The following is a 23,030-nucleotide window of genomic DNA, read 5'->3' on the forward strand; positions in this document are numbered from 1 at the left end:
GCTCTCTGAGTTGGTCTAGGACAGCAAATAAAGTGATGAGCATGCAGCAGGGCAGTCTTGTAGATGGTGTTTAATGAGTTTTAAGCTTCAAGGCTATGAGCATTCTTTCTTGAAATATACACAGCAGGTGCCCCTAGCTGGAATTCTGGCAGTAAATAGGAATCCTCCAGTCCTGGAAGTCACTGAACAGGTCCGATTGTGTCCATCTGTCAGGGAATGCTCCCCTTTAGCGAGGGATTTTGTGCTTTCTGTATCTGAATTAGAATGTGCGGGGTCGGGGGAGTCTCGCAGAGGAGGCTGAATGAGGCTGCTTTCTCATGTACAGATGTCTCCTGCTATTTTCAAGGACAGGGCTGGGATGTAGACATAGACGTTTACCCAAGAGCTCCTGGATTGCCGTATGATAGAGCAGGAATCCTCCGGAGAGGGAATGAGGAAATCTCAATTTGGTGAAACTTGTTTCTCTGACTCTGTTTTAATGTCTTTACAATGAAGGAATTGAACTAGACATTCTTGAATTCCCTTGCCAGCCATAAGGTTGTGTGTGATTCTGAACGCTCTTTCAACTTCTGGGGAAAAGATTGTTACTGATTGGTTCTGTATATAATGAAGCTGCCTTGGGCAGTTGCTTCAGCAAATCCATTCTGGGACCATTGGGCAAATAAAGTGTGCAAAGCCCCAGGCACAGAACTCAGGGCAGGACCCTCTGATACAGACCAAAGGATGAAAAAGCACCTGAAGTTAGAGACCCCAAATTCACAGAGTTGAGCTGACTGCCAGCCCCAAGCTTCATCACTGTTGCTACAGGGCTTGCCCTGCCACTCTGCCTGCCCTGATTCTCTGCATGACCCCACCCTGCCAATGTGCACACCTGCCCTCCCACCCACACACGTACACACATGTGTATCCTGCAAACCAGGAGAGCAGTGGCATGTTGAGTTGGAAGTGCCAGCGAGGCACACAGCAGAGACAGATCGTGAGCATCTCTGTTATTGTCTCTTCTACTGTTTCTCAGTTTCTTGCCCTTGGGCTGATTTCCTATGTCTGCTGTGTGCCTTGGTTCCTCATTTGTCAGAAGGAGGTGTAATACCTAAATGCGGTGAGGGTTAAATGAGATACCACATGAATTGTGCTTAGCCCAAGTGCCTGGTACCCAATAAACATTCAGTAAATGATAATTATTAATGTTATGACTTACTACTATCACATTGCCTGGGATTCTTAAAATATTCCCAGAGCTTGGCATTGGGGTTGTGACGGTGCCTTTTTTTTTTTTTTTTTTTTTGCAGGACCCTGCAGCTGATTAAATTAGGTAAAAGGCAGAAATCACTTAGTGACTTAGTGTAGAACCTGTCAAAAATATGTGTTCAGGGGTACTCTTTCTGCCCCCTTCTGATGCCTATGTCAGAAGCTTTCTGTATCTCCTTTATACTTTAATAAAACTTTATTACACAAAAGCTCTGAGCAATCAAGTCTCGTCTCTGGCCCCAGATTGAATTCTTCTCCTCCGGAGGCCAAGAATCCTGGCATCTTTGTTTGGTTCAGCAACAGCCTTTCATCTTGGGGGCTTTTCCGGGATTCTTGAGGACAAGGTAAAGATGCTTGGAGCTCTAGTTCTTTGTTCTCTTAGCAAACATGTTTTCTGCTGTACTTTACTAACTCTACAGTGTGCTTGCGTGAATGAATGAAATGCCCTGCGTGAAGCAAGTGAGGAACCCTGCTCTGCGGTTTGGCAGTGACTTCAAACGGCTTATGGCAGAAACCTGTCGGGGGTTTATACCAACCTGCCAATGCCAAGAGGCACTCAGTGTCTCCTTTGGCCCAAGCAGAAATGGGCAAAGCGTGTGGACCAAACTCTCTTTTCTCAGTCAAACTTTTCAGTCTCTTTGACCATTTCATAACTCCTTGGAAATTAGAAGTACTAACCTAATCTATCAGATCATAGACTTTCAAGGGACTTGTGATCTATGCTGTTACTGTGTCCTGTGACTTAGGTCCCAAACTTGGATTGGTAGTCAGGAATTGCCTAGCCTCGCTAGGAGTCGAAAGTTTGGAAGTTAGATGGAGCTTTAGCTACAAGAGCATCTCTGAGGTTAAAGGTTACTCAGACTAGAACTACAATGGGTTTTTTTTTTCCTTTGGTAACACTGGCTCTTAGTGGACCAGAGGAGGCTCTTATACTGGTGTGATGACGTTTTGAACAGTTTTATGTTCGTATTGGTCTTATTGTGGTCAGGAATATACTCAGGGTCATGCACAGGCACTCAGGTGACAAATGTTTCCCCCAGCGGCTTAGCCTGGGAGGCATTCCAGGTTACTCTGATTGCACCCTGGGTGGCATCAGAGGCAAGCAAGGTTTTAATGGTGAGGAGCTGGACAGCAGTCAGGGATGCCATCAGGTCTACCCCTGGTGCATCTCCGCCCCATCTAGTTAGTAGAACCGGGAGGGATGAGTGGGTCGCCTGCGTTGATAAGGGACAGACTAAGTCCGACCAGGGAAGGAAAGCTTTGGTGTAAAGTCTGTCTACACCCCCATCTAGAGCAGGGAGGGATGCCTGCAGTAGAAAGATGGCACTTGTCACTTTTTTCTCTCTTACAGATGGGAGCTAACAATTCCAGCCTCACTCCTTTGAACTATATCCTGAAAACCTGGGATAGATTTGATCCCCAGGGTTTAAAGAAGACACACCTGGTCTTCCTATGTGCTACTGCATGGCCAGGGTATCCATTGGAGGATGGCGAATGGTGGCCGGTTGGAGGGTCTCTTAAGTATAATCCTGTTTTACAGTTAGACCGGTTCTGTAGAAAACAAGGGAAATGGGTAGAAGTAGCATATGTGTTGCCCTTTTTTTCTCTGCGAAATATGCCAGACATGTCCTAAGGGTATAGATTTGGGTGTGACTCCTTCAGCTCCCTCCTGTCCTCCTCCTTTGCTAGATGAGATGGAGGACAGGAGACAAAGCAGGTTTCTCCAATCTATCCCTGGGATCATATGTGCAGAGCAGCCAGAGAGACTGACGAATAGCCACACAGCTGTTGCCTCTTCATGAAGCACCCACTGGGAGAAATAATCAGTCTATGAGAGTTAATAAGCCTTTTTCTTATTAAGAAATACAAAGAATCAAGGAGGATCTGGGAGACTATTTAGAGGACCCAGAAAAATATACTAGAGCTTTTAAAGGTGTTACTGTGCTTTATGACCTTACTTGGAAGGATGTGATGTATATCTTGGGACAAACGCTGACTCCCAACTCAAAAACTCAAGTTTTGGGAAAAGCGGTTGCTTATGGAGATGAATGGTTTGGTAATAAATCAGTATGGAAGAGGGAGGATGAGATAACCACCCTCCCCACTGGAAATCAGGTGGTCCCGGCTACAGAACCAGACTGGGACTACAACACAGCTAAAGGAAGATGGGATCAGAGTTGTTTTGTCAGATGTGTTCTTCCCCCCCACCCCCATCCTGAACTCCCCTCCCACCTCCCTTCCCATACTGTCCCTCTGGGTCATCCCAGTGCACCAGCCGCGAGCATCCTGTATCCTGCATCGAACTTGGACTGGTGACTCATTTCATATATGATATTATACCTGTTTCAATGCCATTCTCCCAAATCATCCAACCCTCTCCCTCTCCCACAGAGTCCAAAAGACTGTTCTATACATCAGTGTCTCTTTTGCTGTCTCGCATACAGGGTTATCGTTACCATCTTTCTAAATTCCATATATATGCGTTGTTATACTTTATTGGTGTTTTTCTTTCTGGCTTACTTCACTCTGTATAATCGGCTCCAGTTTCATCCACCTCATTAGAACTGATTCAAATATATTCTTTTTAATGGCTAATACTCTGTTGTGTATATGTACCACAGCCTTCTTGTCCATTCGTCTGCTGATGAACACTAGGTTACTTCCATGTCAGATGTATTCTTGAAGGACTCAGGCAGGCACGTGCTAAGCCTTTAAACTGTGGCAAATTGGCAAACATAGAACAGGAGGAGAAGGAAGCTCCTGGTAAATTCCTAGATAGACTGAGAGAAGCCCTTCGCAGATTCACTGAGATTGATCCCGAAAGTGAAGAGGGAAAAATGATCTTAAAGGATAGATATCTCACTCAGCTGGCTCCAGATACCCGCCGTAAGCTATTAAAATGGCGTATGGACCAAATCAGTCTTTAGATACTCTGTTGCAACTGGCTCAGACAGTCTATTATGGTAGGGAATATGAGGAAAAGAAAGAAAGGCAGAAAAAAACAAAGGAACAGGTGGAAGCCTTCACAATGGCTATGAGAACTAGCCTGAGAAAAATGCCCACAGGGACCCAGGTGAAAAGTGATGGGCTTGCTATTACTGTGGAAAGGAGGGGCATCTCAAGCAGAATTTCCCTCAGGCATCTAAGCCACCCCCAGCTTCATGTCTGGTCTGCAAAGGACCACACTGGAAGAGAGACTGCCCCCAGAGGCGTAGATTTCAGGGGTTGGACTCTCAAGATAATCAGGACTGAAGGTGGCTGGGAGTCCCCACACAAGCTCCTGTCCTAATTTCATCTGAGGATCCCCGGGTATCAATAACTATGGGGTGCCAATCCATTGATTTAGATACTGGGGCAATGTACTCCGTGCTTACTGAAGCCCCTGGCCCACTTTCTTCCCGATCGACTTCTGTAATGGGACTGTCTGGACGAGCCAAAAGATGGGCCTGATAATCTATGTGAGCCTACTTCTGCTGACTCCAAAAATCCTGAGTCTGCCGTTTGATCCTCAAGACAATGCCCTCCTGTCCTGGGCTCACTCCTACACTGAATTCCACAATCAGTCTAACTGCTGGGTCTGTGGAGTGCTCCCCTCTTCGTCAGTGGAAGGCTTCCCTTGATGGACATCTCCACTTCAAGGAAAAGACTTTCTCCAAGTCTGCGAATATCTTCAACAACAATCGCATGTGATGCCTCTTCTTAAACTGATGACATCTAACAACCTTAAGATGGACTGATGTAACTATGGACATAATGTGACTTTTCATTTTGATTTTAACTTGGTTTAATGACTATTTTGCCTTATGTCTATAACTGTATAATGGAATTTTCTGTCTAAAAGCTTTTAAGTTACAAATGGTTGTCCAAGCTCCTATGAGTGCCACAGCCTCCTCCATCTATTACTTGGGGCCCCTGGATCAGAGACCCTCAATATGAGGGTTAGGAGAATATGTTGCCTCAACAATTTAAGGACTACACCCATAAGCAGCAGGAAGTAGTTATGGAATGAAAACGATGCCCCTTTCCCTTGGCAACATAATTCTTCTGAAAGAAAAGGGGGGAATGAGAGAGTCATCTCCTAGGCAGGTTGATAAGAAGTCTAGGGGTCCCCAAGGAGAGAGGGGTCTGGAATTCTCAAGGAGGAAGAAAGGACAAATCTTTTTTTTCCTCTACATTCCTTAGGATTATATAACAATAATATATCCTGCCTGAGGACAGTGTCTGGATTAAACCTTCTGGCTAATTCTGTTATCTTAAAATGTAAATTATAGGAGTAGGTCTGATGAGGTCTTTATAACCTCCAGACATTCTTTGGATTCATTGGAGAGTATATAACTCCATTCCTAACACTAGCAAGCAGGTACTCTTTCTGCCCCCTTCTGATGCCTATGTCAGAAGCTTTCTCTATCTCCTTTATACTTTAATAAAACTTTATTACACAAAAGCAAAAAAAAAAAAAAAAAAATATGTGTTCAGCATATAGTGGGTTAACTATTGTTAGTTTTAAATAAATTTTTTTAAGTCTGTTTCTTTTAAAAAGGAATGTGTGTTCAATAAAGGTCAGTTGCCCTTCTTCCCCTTTAAGGAAAAGACCAGTTCACTAAGTCAAAGAGGTTGGCACATGAACAAAAATTGTAAATGCCTTGTAGCTGGAGGGCATCTGGCCAGGGTGGATGTTCCCATCATCACTGGTGGGAAGGAAATTGATTCCCCGGCAGTGAATGGCTTACAGGAGCGTGTCACATCAGCAGACCAAGGACGGGAGAGAGAATGAACAAGCACAGTTTGCTCTGAGTGAGCTGACTGCCCATGCGGTGGGGGGAGGCCAGCCCAGCCATCTCACTGTCAGTGCTCTGAGGTCTTTGGATGGAAACTGGGGGATGAACTCATTCCTCTGTTTCAGGTGAAACTGTGGAAGCCTTTGGTCCCTTTGACGGCAGTGTCGTAAAAGAGCAGACCCAAGTCCCAGAAAGATGGATAAAATGTTCACCTGGAGTTTGACAGCCTCGATCCCCATTCTGGGACCCTTTCACCCACCGTGGTCCTTGGGAAAAATACTTGTTCCTAGCACATGGGGAATCATAGCCTCCTTGTAGGCCAGAGGTGGGATGTGATGGAGACCCAGTGGGGTAATGCATAGGAGGGTGCCAAGTGGTCAGGAAAGAGCCAGCATGTGTTCCATTGTTTTTATTGTCAGTAGTAGCAAGATGAAGAAGCACCGTATAACCATAAATACACAGCGAGGCTCCTGGGGGCTCATTAGAGTCATTGTGTTGCTGGCTTAAAAGGGCGTCTTAGGAAGTGGGAAGCCCTTTGTCTCTTGGCTAATGGCTAACAGGAAGCACATCTATCCACAGAGCCCAGGAACAGCGCTAGGAGAGGCTGTCACCAAGGCGCTGCACGCTCCCCGCTCAGCCCCCGGCAGCTGGACACCTTATCTGTCAGAGGCTACACAAGCTTGTCTTTACCGCCAGCTGAACTGTGAAGTATTAGTCAAGTAATATTTCATCCAAAAATAACAACCATTTTGACAGTTGTCTTGAAGCCAGATGTCCAGGTGGTTTACTTTCATTTGGATACACTCTGTAAAATGAATGTGAAGCTGGGCTCAAAACAGCTTAGGGAATCAGAATCTTTTATCTCCAGAAATATGAAGTATGTGTGGATTTATATCCTTCACGTGCTAGACCCAAAATTGTATAAGGAAGTGTCATGATCCCATTGCAATACTGCTGAAAGGCCTTGGGTTAAAATTTCACAGAATTAAGACGCTTGAGAGTCAGCTCTTAAAGCCTTGGGATTTCAGCAGAATCCACAAACCAGCTGCGGCCTCTCGTTCCTGTGCTGTTAACCACGGGAAGTGAGCCTCCAAGACAGGACTGTGTTACTTCCTCGTCTGAATGTACCTCTCACTACCTAGAGTGAAGCTTAGTCTGAGAAGATAGTTGACTTGAAACTTGGTGACTTAGAAGGTGGCAGGGAAAGAGGAAGTGCATGTTCGTTGAGTGCTTACTTGGTTCCAGACACTGCTGGTCACTTGGCTTCACATGCTGTGCTGGTCATTTTATGGATGGCATCTTCTTTGCCTGTTTGACAGCCCCATCACAAACTGATGAAATCAGCTATTCAAAGACAATTCAACAAGTAACAAATGAGATGTGAATCCAAGTTTATCTGGTTCTTTGTAAATTAATCCACTTCATTTGCAAGGATATCTCCACATAATAGTGGTCTATACAGCAGACGTTCTGTTCTTGCTATTGTGTTATGAAATCTGGAGTTAGCCAATTCAGAGCTGGTAGGGTCTACACAGTTGTTTCGGCACCTTCCGCTGCCTAGAGTGTGGACCTCCTCTTTCTGAAGCAAGATGGCTGCTGGAGCTCCATCCATCATGTTAATATACCAAGCAGCAAAGCTGGAGGAAGAGAAAAACATGACCTTCCTCAAAAAGATTTTCCGAGAAATCCCGTATACCTCAGCTTCTGTCTCCTTAGCTAGCACTTTGTCCCATGGCTACACCTAGCTCCAACTGCAAAGGAGCCTGAGAACTGGGATATTTTAACTGGTCAGGAGTGTGACCAATCAAAAAGCGGGATCTTGTTCCTGAACATTAAGAGAAGGGTGTGTTGGGAAAGAGCCTAGTACAGACTCCAAACATCGTATATTTTCTTGCTCTCTGACGCTAGGAACAGAACTTGGCCCATACTCAGTCATGGGGGTGAGAGAGGGGTCAGTCAGCCTGATCCTTAGCAACTCATCTTGCAACTTGTAGGCAAACTTTTCCCCACTGCACCTCCCAGCCTTTGTAGTTAGCTTCTGCTAAACGCATGTCAGTGACAGTAAGCAAAGTGTGTCCATTCTACCTGGTTTAAGTTTTGCCTTCTATCAGAATTGCTGGTGGACAGGGAGCGAAAATGCAGCAGGGAAGGAAAATAGAAAATGTCTATGGTTTTTATGCTACAACCTTCACCTGCAGAAGACACTATCATAACTCTTGTTTCTTTAACACAGAAGCCTCTATCTCCTAAAAAAGAAAAACAAAAATGTATTAGAAACTATCCCAAAAAGGTTAGAAACCACCAAGAGGCCTCCACCAAAAAGTTAGAATGCCATCTTTCTAGTTTATTTTTCTGTTATATATTCATCTGTTTTTTTCCTCAAAATATTTCTTTTTAAAAGTTTTTTTTTATTTTGTATTGGGGCATAGCCAATTAACAATAGTGTGATAGTTTCATAGAAGGAAATGGCAACCCACTCCAGTGTTCTTGGCTGGAGAATCCTGTGGACAGAGGAACCTGGTGAGCAGCCGTCCATGGGGTCGCACAGAGTCGGACACGACTGAAACGACTTAGCAGCAGCAGCAGCAGTGCCATACGTAGACAGCTGTCTATTCCCCTGCAAACTCCCCTCCCATTCAGGCTGCCATGTAACACTGAGAAGAAATATTTTAAATAAAGTATTAATTCAAATTAAACTGAACATACTGTCACGTACAACACTGCCAAGTGAGGAAAGGTCCCCGTGGCCTCAGTTCTCGTGCTAAGCTCTCCATGAGACTTGAGGTCAGCAATCAGTCTCTGGGTTTCAGATCCTCACCTACAGATGTGGGAGACGTCTTGTGCCAAGGACCTGCCCCACCCAGGCGTCTGTGGCCATGACACATGACACTGTCTGCACCACAGGTGGGATCACAGATCTAGCTTCTAGTCCAGATGGTTCTTAGTTTGGAGTTCATCGATAGACTTCAGAGTGCCTCATCATGTTGATGAGGGGAACACTGCATAAACACCAAGTTTATTCTCCTCTCTAGAAGAAAGGCCTATCCCATTCATGAGATTCTTAAGGAATCTTCAAGTTAAGAACCACTGATCTAGTCTCATTTCATGGATAGCATTTTCCAACCAAGGAAGCAAAGAGACTCTCCCCCACAAGCACATCTGATGGATCCTCTGGCCATTTGGAGAGCTGGTGTTATTGTCTCTAAGTCCATGACTCTCCTCCTCAGCCACATCCCACTGAACCTCCTCTGCCCCTGTACTGTGGTAGAGATAACATCTCTGTTGGTCTCCCTATCTGGGCCCAGTTCATAAGGTCTCTGTGGCCTATATAGTCTCCTCTGTCAGCTTTCCCCCTCCCCCGAATCTCCCGCACAATTCCTGTGTGCAGCCCTTTGGCCCAGAAGTAAGAGGGGAGATAGATAAGAGAGGAGGTCTATCTAGGCTCACATAGTTGGGATTCTTGTTTCCACTCCCTTATTTCTTAAAGAACACATGAGCTCTTCATGTATTTCATCCTTCTTGTCAAAGGTGAGGAGGTGAATCTTCTCCCAAGACAGGACATAATTGCGTAACAGACCACAGTGTCTGTCGCAGAAGGAACATTCTCAGATTGACAGTTCAAAGGCAGAAGGGGGAACCCAGCTATGTAAGGGATTGAATTTGCATCCCTCTCCCCACACTGGGAGCCAAGCTGCCTCCCAAAAATTGTACAATGGGAACACTGTGGTACCTCTGCTGAGAATTCATCACACAGACCCTGTATCTGAAACGTAAAGTGACCTTTTCTGAGCAGCCTTAGCCCTGCATGAGAAGACAAATAACTGCCAGATGGCCTGACATTTCCTTTTTTAAATTTCAAGGATTCTTGATTTCAACTCTGTTATTGATCTGTTGGTTTGCAGCCCCCACGCAATAAGTGAAGGTGCACTCACTGTTGTGGTCGTCTCACAAACAACTGCTATGAAACCCTAGCTCTGCCCTACATCTCCTTCTCAGCTATGCACTCTCCCCCAAGCCTCCCAAGCCACCAGATAGTGTAGAGAGACAGGCTGCAGAAAAAAAGCCTGTTTCTAAACCTGAAATTAAGATCTTTGAAGTGGAGTTGTATACCGCGGCAGTGTCCATCTTGTAAGGTCACATTTATCTACTCACTCCGTACTCTGGAGCCTCCTGGCAGAAGCTACAAAATTCCTATAAAGAGGGAGTGTTTGCTCTGATTGTCCTCACTTACCCAAGTGTCACATCGATTGAGCTCCACCCCAGATCAACAGTGAAGACAGAGAAGTAGTGACTCGGGGCAGGGAAGGTGGGCAGGTGTTGCTCGGGAGCGTGGTTGAACAGGTGTTAAAAACGAGCCCAGCCGTCTGCCTGCACAGCACAGCGGGCACGTGGGTGGCGAGCATGTGTGCATCCCAAGCTCAATGAGCAGAACCTGAAAGCTGAGCAGGTTGAAATCCTGGAAGCGCATGGTGCACTCGCTCATCTGCTGAAGAACGTTCTTTCTCACTCTGCTTATTCTGAGAGGGTTGGCTGGGAAAAAAAGGTACAGCAAGGGATTCTCAGCTTCTCTCTGTAACATGATTTATCAGAGCTCTGGTTGTGCTCTGAGAGGCCAGAAGCATCATCTAGTCTTCTAGACTGTCTGGGGGTGGGGGTCAATGAGGAAGGAGGAGCTAGCCAGAAAGTTAATGGGTCAACCTGAGGAGGAGGAGGAGAGCACTGGAAACAATGAGCTCTCGCATTTTTTTCTTACTACTCAGCCCCTTGGGCTGTCTGGATACATGGCAATATCAGTGATTGAATTTGAAAAAATTGAATTGCTCCATTCAACTTGCATACGTTCCCAAAGGTAAAAGTTAATTTGATCCTGCCTTTGCCTTGCTTCTTGAGAATCAGGCAGTCCACACCAGTGCTTAATCTCGTCCTTGCTGAGTAATTCAGGGAAAGCCCATAGGACGAGCAGCTTTGCTCCCTGTTTAATTAGACCACCCCCAATTAGGTCCTACCGCCCACACTTAATAGGGTTCTCCCTGGTACATTCAGGGTGACAGATAACCCAGCTTGGCAGTAAGACTCCTGATTTCTGTCCATTGTCCCCTGAGATTAAAATCACCCAAGGTGTCTGGCTGCAGATGACACCTTTTCTTTGTGATCACACTAATCACAGAGAATGAAGGGACGGAAGTGAGTTTTTGCCAAAGGGTCTAACCTTGTACTCCTTTCCTCTTGTTACTGCAGCTCCACTTGGCAGCCCTGGCGTCACTCAAGGGAGATATAGTGGAGCTTAATAAACGTCTGCAGCAAACGGAGCGGGAACGGGACCTTCTGGAAAAGAAGTTGGCCAAGGCACAGGTGAGGGATCTGGAAAGGGTCACTTTTTTTTTTTTTTTAATTGTTTAAGATAAAACAGATCTAGAAATCCCCACAATACAAATATTGCTTAATGATTGAACATCCTCATAACCACTGTCCAGATAAAGAATTAAAACCTGCTGGTCATCCCAGGAGTCCGTCCTCCTGCCTCATCCCACCCTGCTTCCCCTGCTCCCAAGGTGACCACTACCATGGTGTTTACAGTCGTGTTTCCTGCTTCTTTACAGTCTGTCGCAGGAGTTTGTATGTCCCTAGATGGTCCAGTTTTGTCTGGCCCATTTGAAAACTGCATGTTTACTTTGAATCTCTCAGTCCACAGGTTTTCCCTCCATTCGTTATTGGCTTTACACTTAATCTGTTAAAAGCGTCTGACCTATGGACTTTCCCACAGTCCAGATTGCTCACCCATGGTGCAGTTCGCTGTGTTCCTCTCTCCTCTATTTCCTGCAAAATGGCCCTGCATCCCAGAAATTCAGTCAGATTCATGGTCAGTCCCTTTGGCGAGACTGTAAAAGGCATTTTTTTTCCGCTGGGAAGCACATCGTAGTAGGTTGGCCAAAAAGTCTGTTCCGGTTTTTCCACCTTAGGGAAAACCCCAAACAAACTTTCTGGCCAACCCAATATCTGATTGTTTTGCCTTTAGAGATATTAGCAGCTACGTTGACACTCAGTGCCAAAGTTCACCGGTGCATCAGGACTTCACAAAATCATAGTATTTTATTTCTGCCATTTCTTTATCAGTTATTAATTGGAATATTTTTATAGAGACATTTCCCATCATCTATGATTTATTCATGGAGAAGGCAATGGCACCCCACTCCAGTACTCTTGCCTGGAAAATCCCGTGGATGGAGGAGCCTGGTAGGCTGCAGTCCATGGGGTCGCTAAGAGTCGGACATGACTGAGCGACTTCACTTTCACTTTTCACTTTCATGCATTGGAGAACGAAATGGCAACCCACTCCAGTGTTCTTGCCTGGGGAATCCCAGGGACAGGGGAGCCTGGTGGGCTACCATCTATGGGGTTGCACAGAGTCAGACACGACTGAAGTGACTTACCAGCATGATTTATTCAAACAATGGTGTAGTTCATAAAGGAAAAGAAGATTCAATGCTTCATTCTTTTTATTTAACATTTTTCAAGATAATGAATTGATGACCTATGATCTTCTGAAACTGCCCAATTATTTAAAAAAAAAAGATGAACTTAGGGGTTTAAGCATATTTGGGTCAGTCTTTTGTAATTATTTTCCTTGTAGAAACTCAAAGTTTACTCCTTGGACAGTAAGAACCTCTTCACGTGGCTCCTGAATCTTTTGACTCTAGCCTAGTAATGATTTTAGGATTATCTAGTACATTTTTCCCCCCAAACCTGGAATTAAGGTGGTTTTTCTTTGTGGAAAATGGTATTTCAAGACTGCAGTCTGGGTGCTAAGGGTGCTTACTGCTTCCAGGCTGGTCATTGTTTTTAGGCTTCTTTTTAAACATAGCCAGGGAGTTATTTATTTATTTATCTATCTATAAATCTATCTATTTATCTATGTAAGTATTTATAAATTTTAAGATAAAATACCTTAGGTGCTCATATTAATCTCCAATTTAAATTCAAACTACAGGGTTCTTCTACTTGGATTCCGTACTTTATTTGTATCTCCTTTCTTTCACAATCAAAATGTTAGTTCGAGAGACTTCCCTGGTGGTCCAGTGGTTAAGACTCTGTGCTCCCACTGTAGGGGGCATGTGGTTGGGGATCTAAGATCCTGTGTGCTGTATGGTGCAGCCGAAAAATACATAAACAAAAAATAATCTTAGTTTTTAAGTTTACAGAGGATGATTGGATAAGAATATTCCATAATTACTGGTTTACTTTATTCTGTATTATATATAATCGTCTCAAAATAATAATAATTGTATTACCATAACAAATACAGTTACTGAAAAGTTTTTTGCATTATGCTTTCATCATTCCCACAGTTTTTTGCAATTGTACTATATCCACACCTTCTGACCATATGCTGGTTACATCTTTGACGTTTTCTCCTCTTAGTCCTCATTTAGTCTTCTACAAGTAAACTATATGTTTAATGTTTATGATGGTCTTAACGTCAACATCCTTCTGTTTGTTTAATGCCTGAAGCTTGCTTTCTAGTAGAGTTCCTCAGGGAGGACTCACAGGAATCATCTTCACCAGCTTCTTGCTTTTGAATAATGATTTATCTGTGCCCTTTATAATTGAAAGGCATTCCTCCTGAATATAAAACCCTTGACTCATCTTTTCTTTACCTGAGTGTGTTTCTTTGCTCTATTTTGACACACAGCATTGCTCTCAAAGTTTCCCAGTAATTCACCTCTGTTTCCCTCACAAGACACTTACTTACTGTAGACATTCATAGCATTTCTTTCTCTTTCTTTCTTTTTCTTTTCGTTTTCCTTCTTCCCTCTCTTCCTTCCTTCCTCCCTCCCTCCCTTCTAGTAATTTTACTAGAGTAACTCTTATTTTTAGTCATTCTGGTTTGGTATTCTCACATTTACTGTGTTTTCTTTGGCTTATATTTTGTAGTCTTTTCTTAATTTCAGAGACTTTTTAAAAAATTATAACATTGAATATTTTGTTCCCTTGCCTTTTTTTTTTCTTCAAGGATGTCTACTATTTATAATCTTAGATCTTCTTTGCCAGTCTTCAACATCTGGCACTGTCTCAGATTCTCTGTATCTCTATCTCCATCTTCTGTTTCCTTAGGCCTTGTCAGTTCAGTCACTCAGTCGTGTCTGACTCTTTGCGACCCCATGAATCACAGCACGCCAGGCCTCCTTGTCCATCACCAACTCCCGGAGTTCACTCAGACTCACATCCATCGAGTCAGTGATGCCATCCAGCCATCTCATCCTCTGTCGTCCCCTTCTCCTCCTGTCCTCAATCCCTCCCAGCATCAGAGTCTTTTCCAATGAGTCAACTCTTCACATGAGGTGGCCAAAGTACTGGAGTTTCAGCTTTAGCATCATTCCTTCCAAAGAAATCCCAGGGCTGATGTTGTTCAGAATGGACTGGTTGGATCTCCTTGCAGTCCAAGGGATGCTCAAGAGTCTTCTCCAACACCACAGTTCAAAAGCATCAATTCTTCAGCGCTCAGCTTTCTTCACAGTCCAACTCTCACATCCATACATGACCACAGGAAAAACCATAGCCTTGACTAGACAGACCTTTGTTTGCAAAGTAACTTCTCTGCTTTTGAATATGCTATCTAGGTTGGTCATAACTTTCCTTCCAAGGAGTGAGTGTCTTTTAATTTCATGGCTGCAGTCACCATCTGCAGTGTTTTTGGAGCCCAAAAAAATAAAGTCTGACACTGTTTTCACTGTTTCCCCATCTATTTCCCATGAAGTGATGGGACCAGATGCCATTATCTTCGTTTTCTGAACATTGAGCTTTAAGCCAACTTTTTCACTCTCCTCTTTCACTTTCATCAAGAGGCTTTTGAGTTCCTCTTCACTTTCTGCCATAAGGGTGGTGTCATCTGCATATCTGAGGTTATTGATATTTCTCCCAGCAATCTTGATTCCAGCTTGTGCTTCTTCTAGCTCAGAGTTTCTCATGATGTACTCTGCACAGAAGTTAAGTAAGCAGGGTGACAAGATAGAGCCTTGACGTATTCCTTTTCCTATTTGGAACCAGTCTGTTGTTCCATGTCCAGTTCTAACTGTTGCTTCCTGACCTGCATATAGGTTTCTCAACAGGCAGGTCAGGTGGTCTGATATTCCCATCTCTTTCAGAACTTTGCACAGTTTATTGTGATCCACACAGTCAAAGGTTTTGGCATAGTCAATAAAGCAGAAATAGATGTTTTTCTGGAACTCGCTTGCTTTTTTGATGATCCAGCAGATGTTGGCAATTTGATCTCTGGTTCCTCTGCCTTTTCTAAAACCAGCTTGAACATCTGGAAGTTCACAGTTCATGTACTGCTAAAGCCTGGCTTGGAGAATTTTGAGCATTACTTTACTAGCGTTTGAGATGAGTGCAATTGTGTGGTAGTTTGAGCATTCTTTGTCATTGCCTTTCTTTGGGATTGGAATGAAAACTGACCTTTTCCAGTCCTGTGCCCACTGCTGAGTTATCCAAATTTGCTGGCATATTGAGTGCAGCACTTTCACAGCATCGTCTTTCAGGATTTGAAATAGCTCAACTGGAATTCCATCACCTCCACTAGCTTTGTTCATAGTGATGCTTTCTAAGGCCCACTTGACTTCACATTCCAGGATGTCTAGCTCTAGGTCAGTGATCACACCATCGTAATTATCTTGGTCATGAAGATCTTTTTTGTACAGTTCTTCTGTGTATTCCTGCCACCTCTTCTTAATATCTTCTGCTTCTCTGAGGTCCATACCATTTCTGTCCTTTATCGAGCCCATCTTTGCATGAAATGTTCCCTTGGTATCTCTAATTTTCTTGAAGAGATCTCTAGTCTTTCCCATTCTGTTGTTTTCCTCTATTTCTTTGCATTGGTCGCTGAGGTAGGCTTTCTTATCTCTTCTTGCTATTCTTTGGAACTCTGCATTCAGATGCTTATATCTTTCCTTTTCTCCTTTGCTTTTTGCTTCTCTTCTTTTCACAGCTATTTGTAAGGCCTCCCCAGACAGCCATTTTGCTTTTTTGCATTTCTTTTCCATGGGGATGGTCTTCATCCCTGTCGCCTTATATGTTGTATTTATTCCCTCCTGTCTGCCTTTAGGCTTAGTGTTTTTTTCTGCATTTTTATTTTATTTCTTGTGTGTACTTTATTACCTTCTTTCTGAGTTTTTCTAATTTTGAATTACGTTATTCCGTGTTTTATGTCGTTTCATCTTTTTGAAGTCTTTTGGCGAATTTTGAGATAGTAGTCTATTGTTTGAAACTTTTTGTAACGGGAGAGGTTCTCTATTTTGTGACATGCTTTCACGGTTTATAGAGAAGTTATTCTGCTCTTTTTTTTTTTCTTTCTTCTTCTTTCTAATAACTTGATGTGGAATTTGCTCTCAGTACTGTTCTGTTTTTCATTTTTATGTGAAAAATCGCTTTTTATTAACTTTTTTTTTAACTTTACAATATTGTATTGGTTTTCCCATATATTATTAACTTTTAAGAGACAGACATGAAAATGGCCTTTTTAAGTTTGTAGGGCTTAGTCTTCTGTTGTTTTCTCATCTTCACAGGTCATTCTGCTTTCTGGCACTGCCTAGCTCTATCCCATCTCCTGCTTCTTTCTAGTTCTGGCCTTTCCTTTTTCTCTATCATGCCATCCTGTTCAATTTTGATCCTACTCCCAGCAGTTTCTCCTCCTGGTAGGGAGTCCTGGGGCCAGTCTGGAAAGTTCATAGGGTGTAGTGCTTTCGGCCCTTCGGATCTTACTGTGGGCCCCTTGTGCGTTCCCACTTGGCTCAGGCAAAACCCCTTCCATTTGGCCCCCCTCACTTTCTGGTGTATCTGTTGTTGTTGAGGTACTAAGTCATGTCTGCTGCTGCTGCTGCTAAGTCGCTTCAGTCGTGTCCGACTCTGTGCGACCCCATAGACGGCAGCCCACCAGGCTCCCCCGTCCCTGGGATTCTCCAGGCAAGAACAGCGGAGTGGGTTGCCATTTCCCTCTCCAATGCATGAAAGTGAAAAGAGAAAGTGAAGTCGCTCATTTGTCTCCAACTCTTAGAGACCCCATGGACTGCAGCCCACCAGGCTCCTCCGTCCATGGGGTTCTCCAGGCAAGAGTACTGGAGTGGGGTGCCATTGCTGACTAACTCTTTGCAGTGGACTGCAGCACACCATGTGTCCCTGTCCTCCACTATCTCCTGGAGCTTGCTCAAACTCATGTCCATTGAGTCAGTGATGCCATCCAAGCATCTCATTCTGTCACCTCCTTCTCCTTTTGCCTTCTGTCTTTCCCAGCATAAGGGTCTTTTCCAATGAGTTGGCTCTTTGCATCAGATGGCCAAAGTGCTTCAGCATCAGTCTTTATTGAGTATTCAAGGTTGATTTACTTTAGGATTGACTAATTTGATCCCCTTGAAGTCCAAGGGACTCTCAAGTGTCTTCTCCAGCACCACAATTCAAAAGCATCAATTCTTTGGTGCTCAGCTTTGTTTATGGTCCAACTCTCACATCAATACATGGCTACTGGAAAAGCTATAGCTTTGACTATATGGACATTTGTCAGCAAAGTGATGTCTCTGCTTTTTAATATGCTGTCTAGGTTTGTCATAGCTTTTTCTAAGGAACAAGCGTCTTTAAATTTCATGGCTGCAGTCACTGCCCACAGTGATTTTGGAGACCAAGAAAATAAAATTTGTCACTGCTTCCACTTTTTCCCCATCTGTTTGCCATAAAGTGATGGGACTGCATTCCATGATCTTAGTTTTTCTAATGCTGAGTTTCAAGCCACCTTTTCCACTGTCCTCTTTCACCCTCATATTTCCTGGTTATTTGGGGGGTTTCCAGTTCTCAAGTCCAGCAGTGTTGTTTCTTCTCTCGGCTTCTGCCCACACAGACACCATTCAGTTCTTGTTGATGCTATTGGCTTGTCCCTACCTGCTTCTGTTTCATTGTTCAGAGGATACCGTATCTCCAAGCATTTATCTTTGATGTACAGGTTCTCTATTTTTGTGTGGGAATTCAGAGAGATTAAAAATCAGGCGGTCATCAGTCTAGAATGACCTATGGCAAGTTTTGAAAACTTATGTCTCATAATCTTAGATTATTCAAGTAAGGAGAAAAGACCCTTTGTACTTGAGATAGTCTGCTTCCACGTTTGACAGGCAACCCAGAGAGGTTAACTTGCTCACCCAAGGTCAGAGGAGCAGCCCCGCCCAGAGCCGAGACAAGGCCAGCAGTGTTCTTTTCTCAGAGAAGATGGCACAGGGACAGAAATTTTTACTTTGGCAAAAACTTTACTTTAAATATTTTCCTTCTGATTATAAAAGTAAGAAATATGTGATAGAAAAAAACAGAAAGACGGTATTATAATTTTTAATAGTGAATTCTGGTGAATTAAAACTTTTTAAAATCCTATTCCTGTTATTGTTTCTTAAGGTTTCTTCTTTTGAGCAAGTGGTGTTTTGTTTGTTTGTTTGTTTGTTTTTTGCATTAAAGAAAAAGTAGGATGATGTAACACCAACCATTATTAATAGTCTTTATCGGTAAGAACTTTTTTTTTTGGAAAAAAGAAATGGTGAGTGCTTTTAACTGAAAGCTGGACTTTACCCAAGTCTTGAATTTTAAAAGATGACCAGGAAAGTTTTGATTAAAATTTAAGTCTCAACGACAGAGCAGCTTGTGCAGAGGATGATAAGAGAAGCCTGGGACACTTTTTGTCTGCTGTGTCAGAGATTGATTCAGCTACCTTTTGGCTTACTTATGATCAAGACAATCCTATGTAATAGTTTTGATGGCTGGTTTTATCCCTGATAGTTACATCAAAGCACCATTAGTTGACTCGCACTTGCATTCTTGCAGTAAATGTATTGAAAAGTTACTTTCTATTCCCTTCACTGGAAATGTTTTCCCAGTTCACATATTAGGACCCAGGAAAGAACATGGGGAGAAAAAGATCAAACTTGCCAGGCTCATACCTTTTTTAAAGATGAGATTTATGCAAGAAAAATGAAGAACAAGGAAATGTTTGTGCTGTGCTCTCTGTGTTACACACCTTGGCAGGTGACTCGCGTTTGAGGCTTTTTACCAGATGGTGGAAGAGTAAGTCTGTATATAAATGTCTATTCTGTGGCTTTCATTAAGTTTTACCAGCTCTAAATATTATAGAGCTATGCTTAAAATGTAAAATATAAATGGTGCTTGTGTTCACCAGACATAATCAAAGCATCATCTGTTGAGTAATTACTAATGTTGATACTAGAACTAGTTAAATAAAAGAAGGTTCATTATGGTCATAATTCGGTGAAGTTTTAAGAATATTGATGGAAAGGGAAGAGCTGATAAAAAGAGCCCAATACCAGTATGATAGAGAAGGCAAAGTGTGTCTGTATTAGTTTTATATTGCTGTCTAACAAATTGCCCTAAATTTACTGGCTTAAAATAACACACATTTATTCTCTCCTGTACATCAGGATCCCAGGCATGGCTTAAGTGGGTCTTGTGCAAGTTTTGCAGTCAAGGTGTTGTCAGAACTGAATGCTCTGAACTCTGTGAATGCTCAAGTGGGGCAGAGTTCACCTCCGAGCTCACTCATGTCACTGGCAGAATTTCTTTGCGGATGTAGGATTCATGGCAGCTTGCTCCCTCAATGCCAGCAATGGAGAGAAGGAGCCTAGACTAAATCTTCTGGCAAGACAGTCTTATACAAAGTAATGCAATCGTGGAAGAGACATCCCATCACTTTTGCCTCAGGCACACATCCCACCCAGACTCAGTGAGATGGTATCACACAAAGGAAATGCAGGGATCATATGGGCACCTTAGTCTGTCCATCACAGCCTCCTGAGGAATCTGATTAACAACACTGCTCACTATTAATTAGCCTATACCAATGGTGATCATCACCCCACTTTAGCTCTGCTCCGTGCCAGGTGATATAGCAGGCATTCCACATGCTTTATCTCCTTAAATTCTCATAATGATCTCAGGTATAGATACCTTAACACTCCCATCTACAAATGAAGAAATTGAGGTTTAAGGAATTTGAGTATCTTGCCTGAGATTATGAAGCTAGAAAGCACCAAAAGTCAGGATTTGCTCTAGGTTTTGTGGGAATCCATAACTGGACTACACAGCTTCCTGGGTGGCTCAGTGGTAAAGAATCGCTTGCCAGGCAGGAGACCCACGTTCGATCCCTGGGCTGGGAATATCCCCCGGAGAAGGAAATGGCAACCCACTCCAGTATTCTTGCCTGGAGAGTCCCCATGGACAGAGGAGCCTGGCAGGCTACAGTCCATGGGATCTCAAAGAGTGGGACACGACTTAGCAACTAAACCACAACATCATAGCCACATCAATCCTGTATTGTTTTTTAAGATGCCCCAACTGCCCTGCGGATCTTAAGAAGAGTAGGGAATAGGGCACGTATTAATTAAGTTTAGATATATCTACCCTCCGAATCCAACAAGTGCTTAGAGATATTCATACATGTGTACCAACATTAAACAGCATCTTGGGGACAGCCCAGTATAAAACTGCCAAAGATCGTATATAGTACTGGTTTGATGCTTTCAGCATATTTTCTATGCATTTAGTATGCCAAAAATTATTTTTAGTAACTTTTTTAAAAAGCGCTACAGAAGGAGATAATAAACCAAGCTTCTGAGCCCCTTTGAAATTGGTCAGTAGTAACAGAGTCCACCTTCTATTTCTGAGCTATCTTGAGAAAGCAAGTGTTCTGAATTTTCTCCTGCCTGGTTTTAGGAAGAAAACATACATAGTTTTCATTAAATGTAACGGAGAGAGTGTTTTCTTTCATCTTTTTCTCCGTAGAAGAGCCTCATGGAGGTCAGTTGGATGCCTTCTTGCCAGGATCTCTGTCCCTCATCCCTTCCCTACTGGTCTGTACTCCTCGGTCCTCTGCTTGGCTGTTGTGTTCTGTCAGTGATGTTGCCACTGGTCCTGAGTGTCTTTGTTTAGTTGGCCTGGCTCCCCATCCCACCCCTCAGGAGAACCTGGGCAAGGACTTTGAATGAGGATAGACATATCCCGAGTGGTATTACTTGCCATCAATCCAGTGTGATGTGAACCCCCTTCCCAGGATGGTAGAGAGGGTTAACAAATGAATGATAGCTCTGCGTTTTTCAAGAGTAGAGTTTATAATACCCTTAGGATTGATGACTGAGACTAATATGATGATTAAAGATCAGTGGCCTCTGCAGAGTAAGATAAAACCCAGTAAAGAACATTAAGAAAACCATAAAGCTTCTTAGCATCACTGCATTGCACAGGATTTTCCCAACAAGGGCTCAAGTTCTCAGGCCAGTCTATCTCAAAGCTGACTCACAGCTTTATCCCTGGGTTGTACCAATTGCAAAAATAAGCCTAAAGGGTTTTATTCTTGATGATTGTGATAATATTGGTTGCCTGTATTAAGCATTTTTGCATATAGACAGTTTCATGAATTTATGTGGCTAGAGGCAAGTATTTATATAGGTTTTAAATTTGCTTCATCATCATGATAGAAGAGTGGAAGCCTAGAGAAAAAGCTCAGGGGATGTAGTAAGCAGCAGTTGAAATTCAGGAAAAGCAACATTCCATCCTAATTCCAGTTTTGTTTTGTTTTGTTTTTCTTTGCCTTTCAAACTGAAAGTCTGTAGTTGCAGGAAAAATCCAGGTTATTTATGATACTGACCTCCAGAAATGCATGGCAGACAAGATGCTTCAAGCCTAGGCTTTCTTGCTCTGCAGTAAAAATAGTTGGAAACCCCCGAATGTCCCTGTCTGTAATAATAGAAGAATAAAAAGCCATGTGTTGTGTGAAACCATTTTTTGTTTTGGTCAGCTGAAGTTGTGTGAGATGTTTCTGCACAGTAAGTAGGAGAAAGGAATCCCTCATTTGCAAGTTTTGCTAGAAGAAGCCGCCATTGCGTTCTATTCAGAGAGTTGTTGCTGGCTTGGTGGGAGCTGGAGGGATTTAGAATTCCCTGCTTTATATCCCCTTGTCTCTACTTTTCTATTGTGGTGGTCCCCAGGGATTGAGGAGAAAGCTGTGTGGGTTTCCTAGCTCGCCTCTGGAGTTGTGAGGCATAATGGTCAGGTTTCCTGGAGTCCACCAGAGGTGATTCAGGGTGGGAGACCAAGGGAGATGTCTCTGCTGCCACTTGAGATCATTTCAGTAAATGGTAAAGAGGAGATGTGCCCACAAGTTGAGGAGCTGAGAGAGAGTAGAGAGGAGAAGACTGGCTGCAACAGCCTCATCAAGATCTCCTTGATGGCATACTCAGGAACCAAGGGATTTTGCAGAGCATTTTGTTTGTTATCTGGGTTTCAGTCCCTGTGCATTTATTCCATTTTCATCTATAAAATGATTGTATCATCAGGATATGCAATGGTAACACATAACCCCAAATTGTCAGTGGCTTAAAATAGCCAAGGTTTATTTTTTGGCTTCTTTTTGGGAGCTTGCTGGGGCTGGCAGGAAACTGCAGTTTGGTCCTCACCCAGCCTCCTGAGCTGATAGCCTCTACTGTCTGGAGCGTTGTCAGCAGCCACGGCCAGGGGAAGGGAATATGGGAAAGCCTGCAGGAGTACCGAAAGGCTTCTAGGCAAAAAAAAAAAAAGGTATATATTTACTCATATCTCATTGGACAAAACAAGTCACGTGGCCTTATCCAGCTTCAAGGGGGAGAAGAAGTATAATTCTATCACATGCATGGATAGAGGTGAACCAGAGTCTAGGTGGATGTCCTTGCCGGCTGCCACAGGGGTACTGATGCTTCTGTGATGCACATCCGGCATGGTCCTGGTGGTGCCCCACGTACGTGAGAAAATACTGGGGGAAATGAACATTATTTGAAAAAGGATTGTTTTCATGGACTATAAAAAAGTGGGTACCTTTTTATCATTCTTTAGAAGTTTCTATAGTGTACTTAAATTTGTAACTTGAAATCTAAGAATGTGTATAACCATTAAGTAGTGATAGGAGTCATTCTTTTTTCTCTATTTGGTTGTCATGGT

At 43.3% G+C, this 23,030-nt stretch overlaps 1 protein-coding gene across 2 annotated transcripts in view; it reads left to right on the forward strand.

Moving 5' to 3' along the window:
- Window positions 1-23,030, forward strand: part of MCC (MCC regulator of WNT signaling pathway) — a 524,409-nt gene that overhangs the window by 388,427 nt on the left and 112,952 nt on the right. For both annotated transcript variants that reach the window (XM_061429887.1, XM_061429888.1), the window contains one exon: window positions 11,265-11,378. In XM_061429887.1, coding sequence (XP_061285871.1) covers window positions 11,265-11,378 — 114 coding nt within the window. The remainder of the gene's footprint in view (window positions 1-11,264; window positions 11,379-23,030) is intronic.

This window comes from Bos javanicus, chromosome 10, assembly GCF_032452875.1.
Source record: "Bos javanicus breed banteng chromosome 10, ARS-OSU_banteng_1.0, whole genome shotgun sequence".
NCBI classification, from domain to species: Eukaryota; Metazoa; Chordata; class Mammalia; order Artiodactyla; family Bovidae; genus Bos; species Bos javanicus.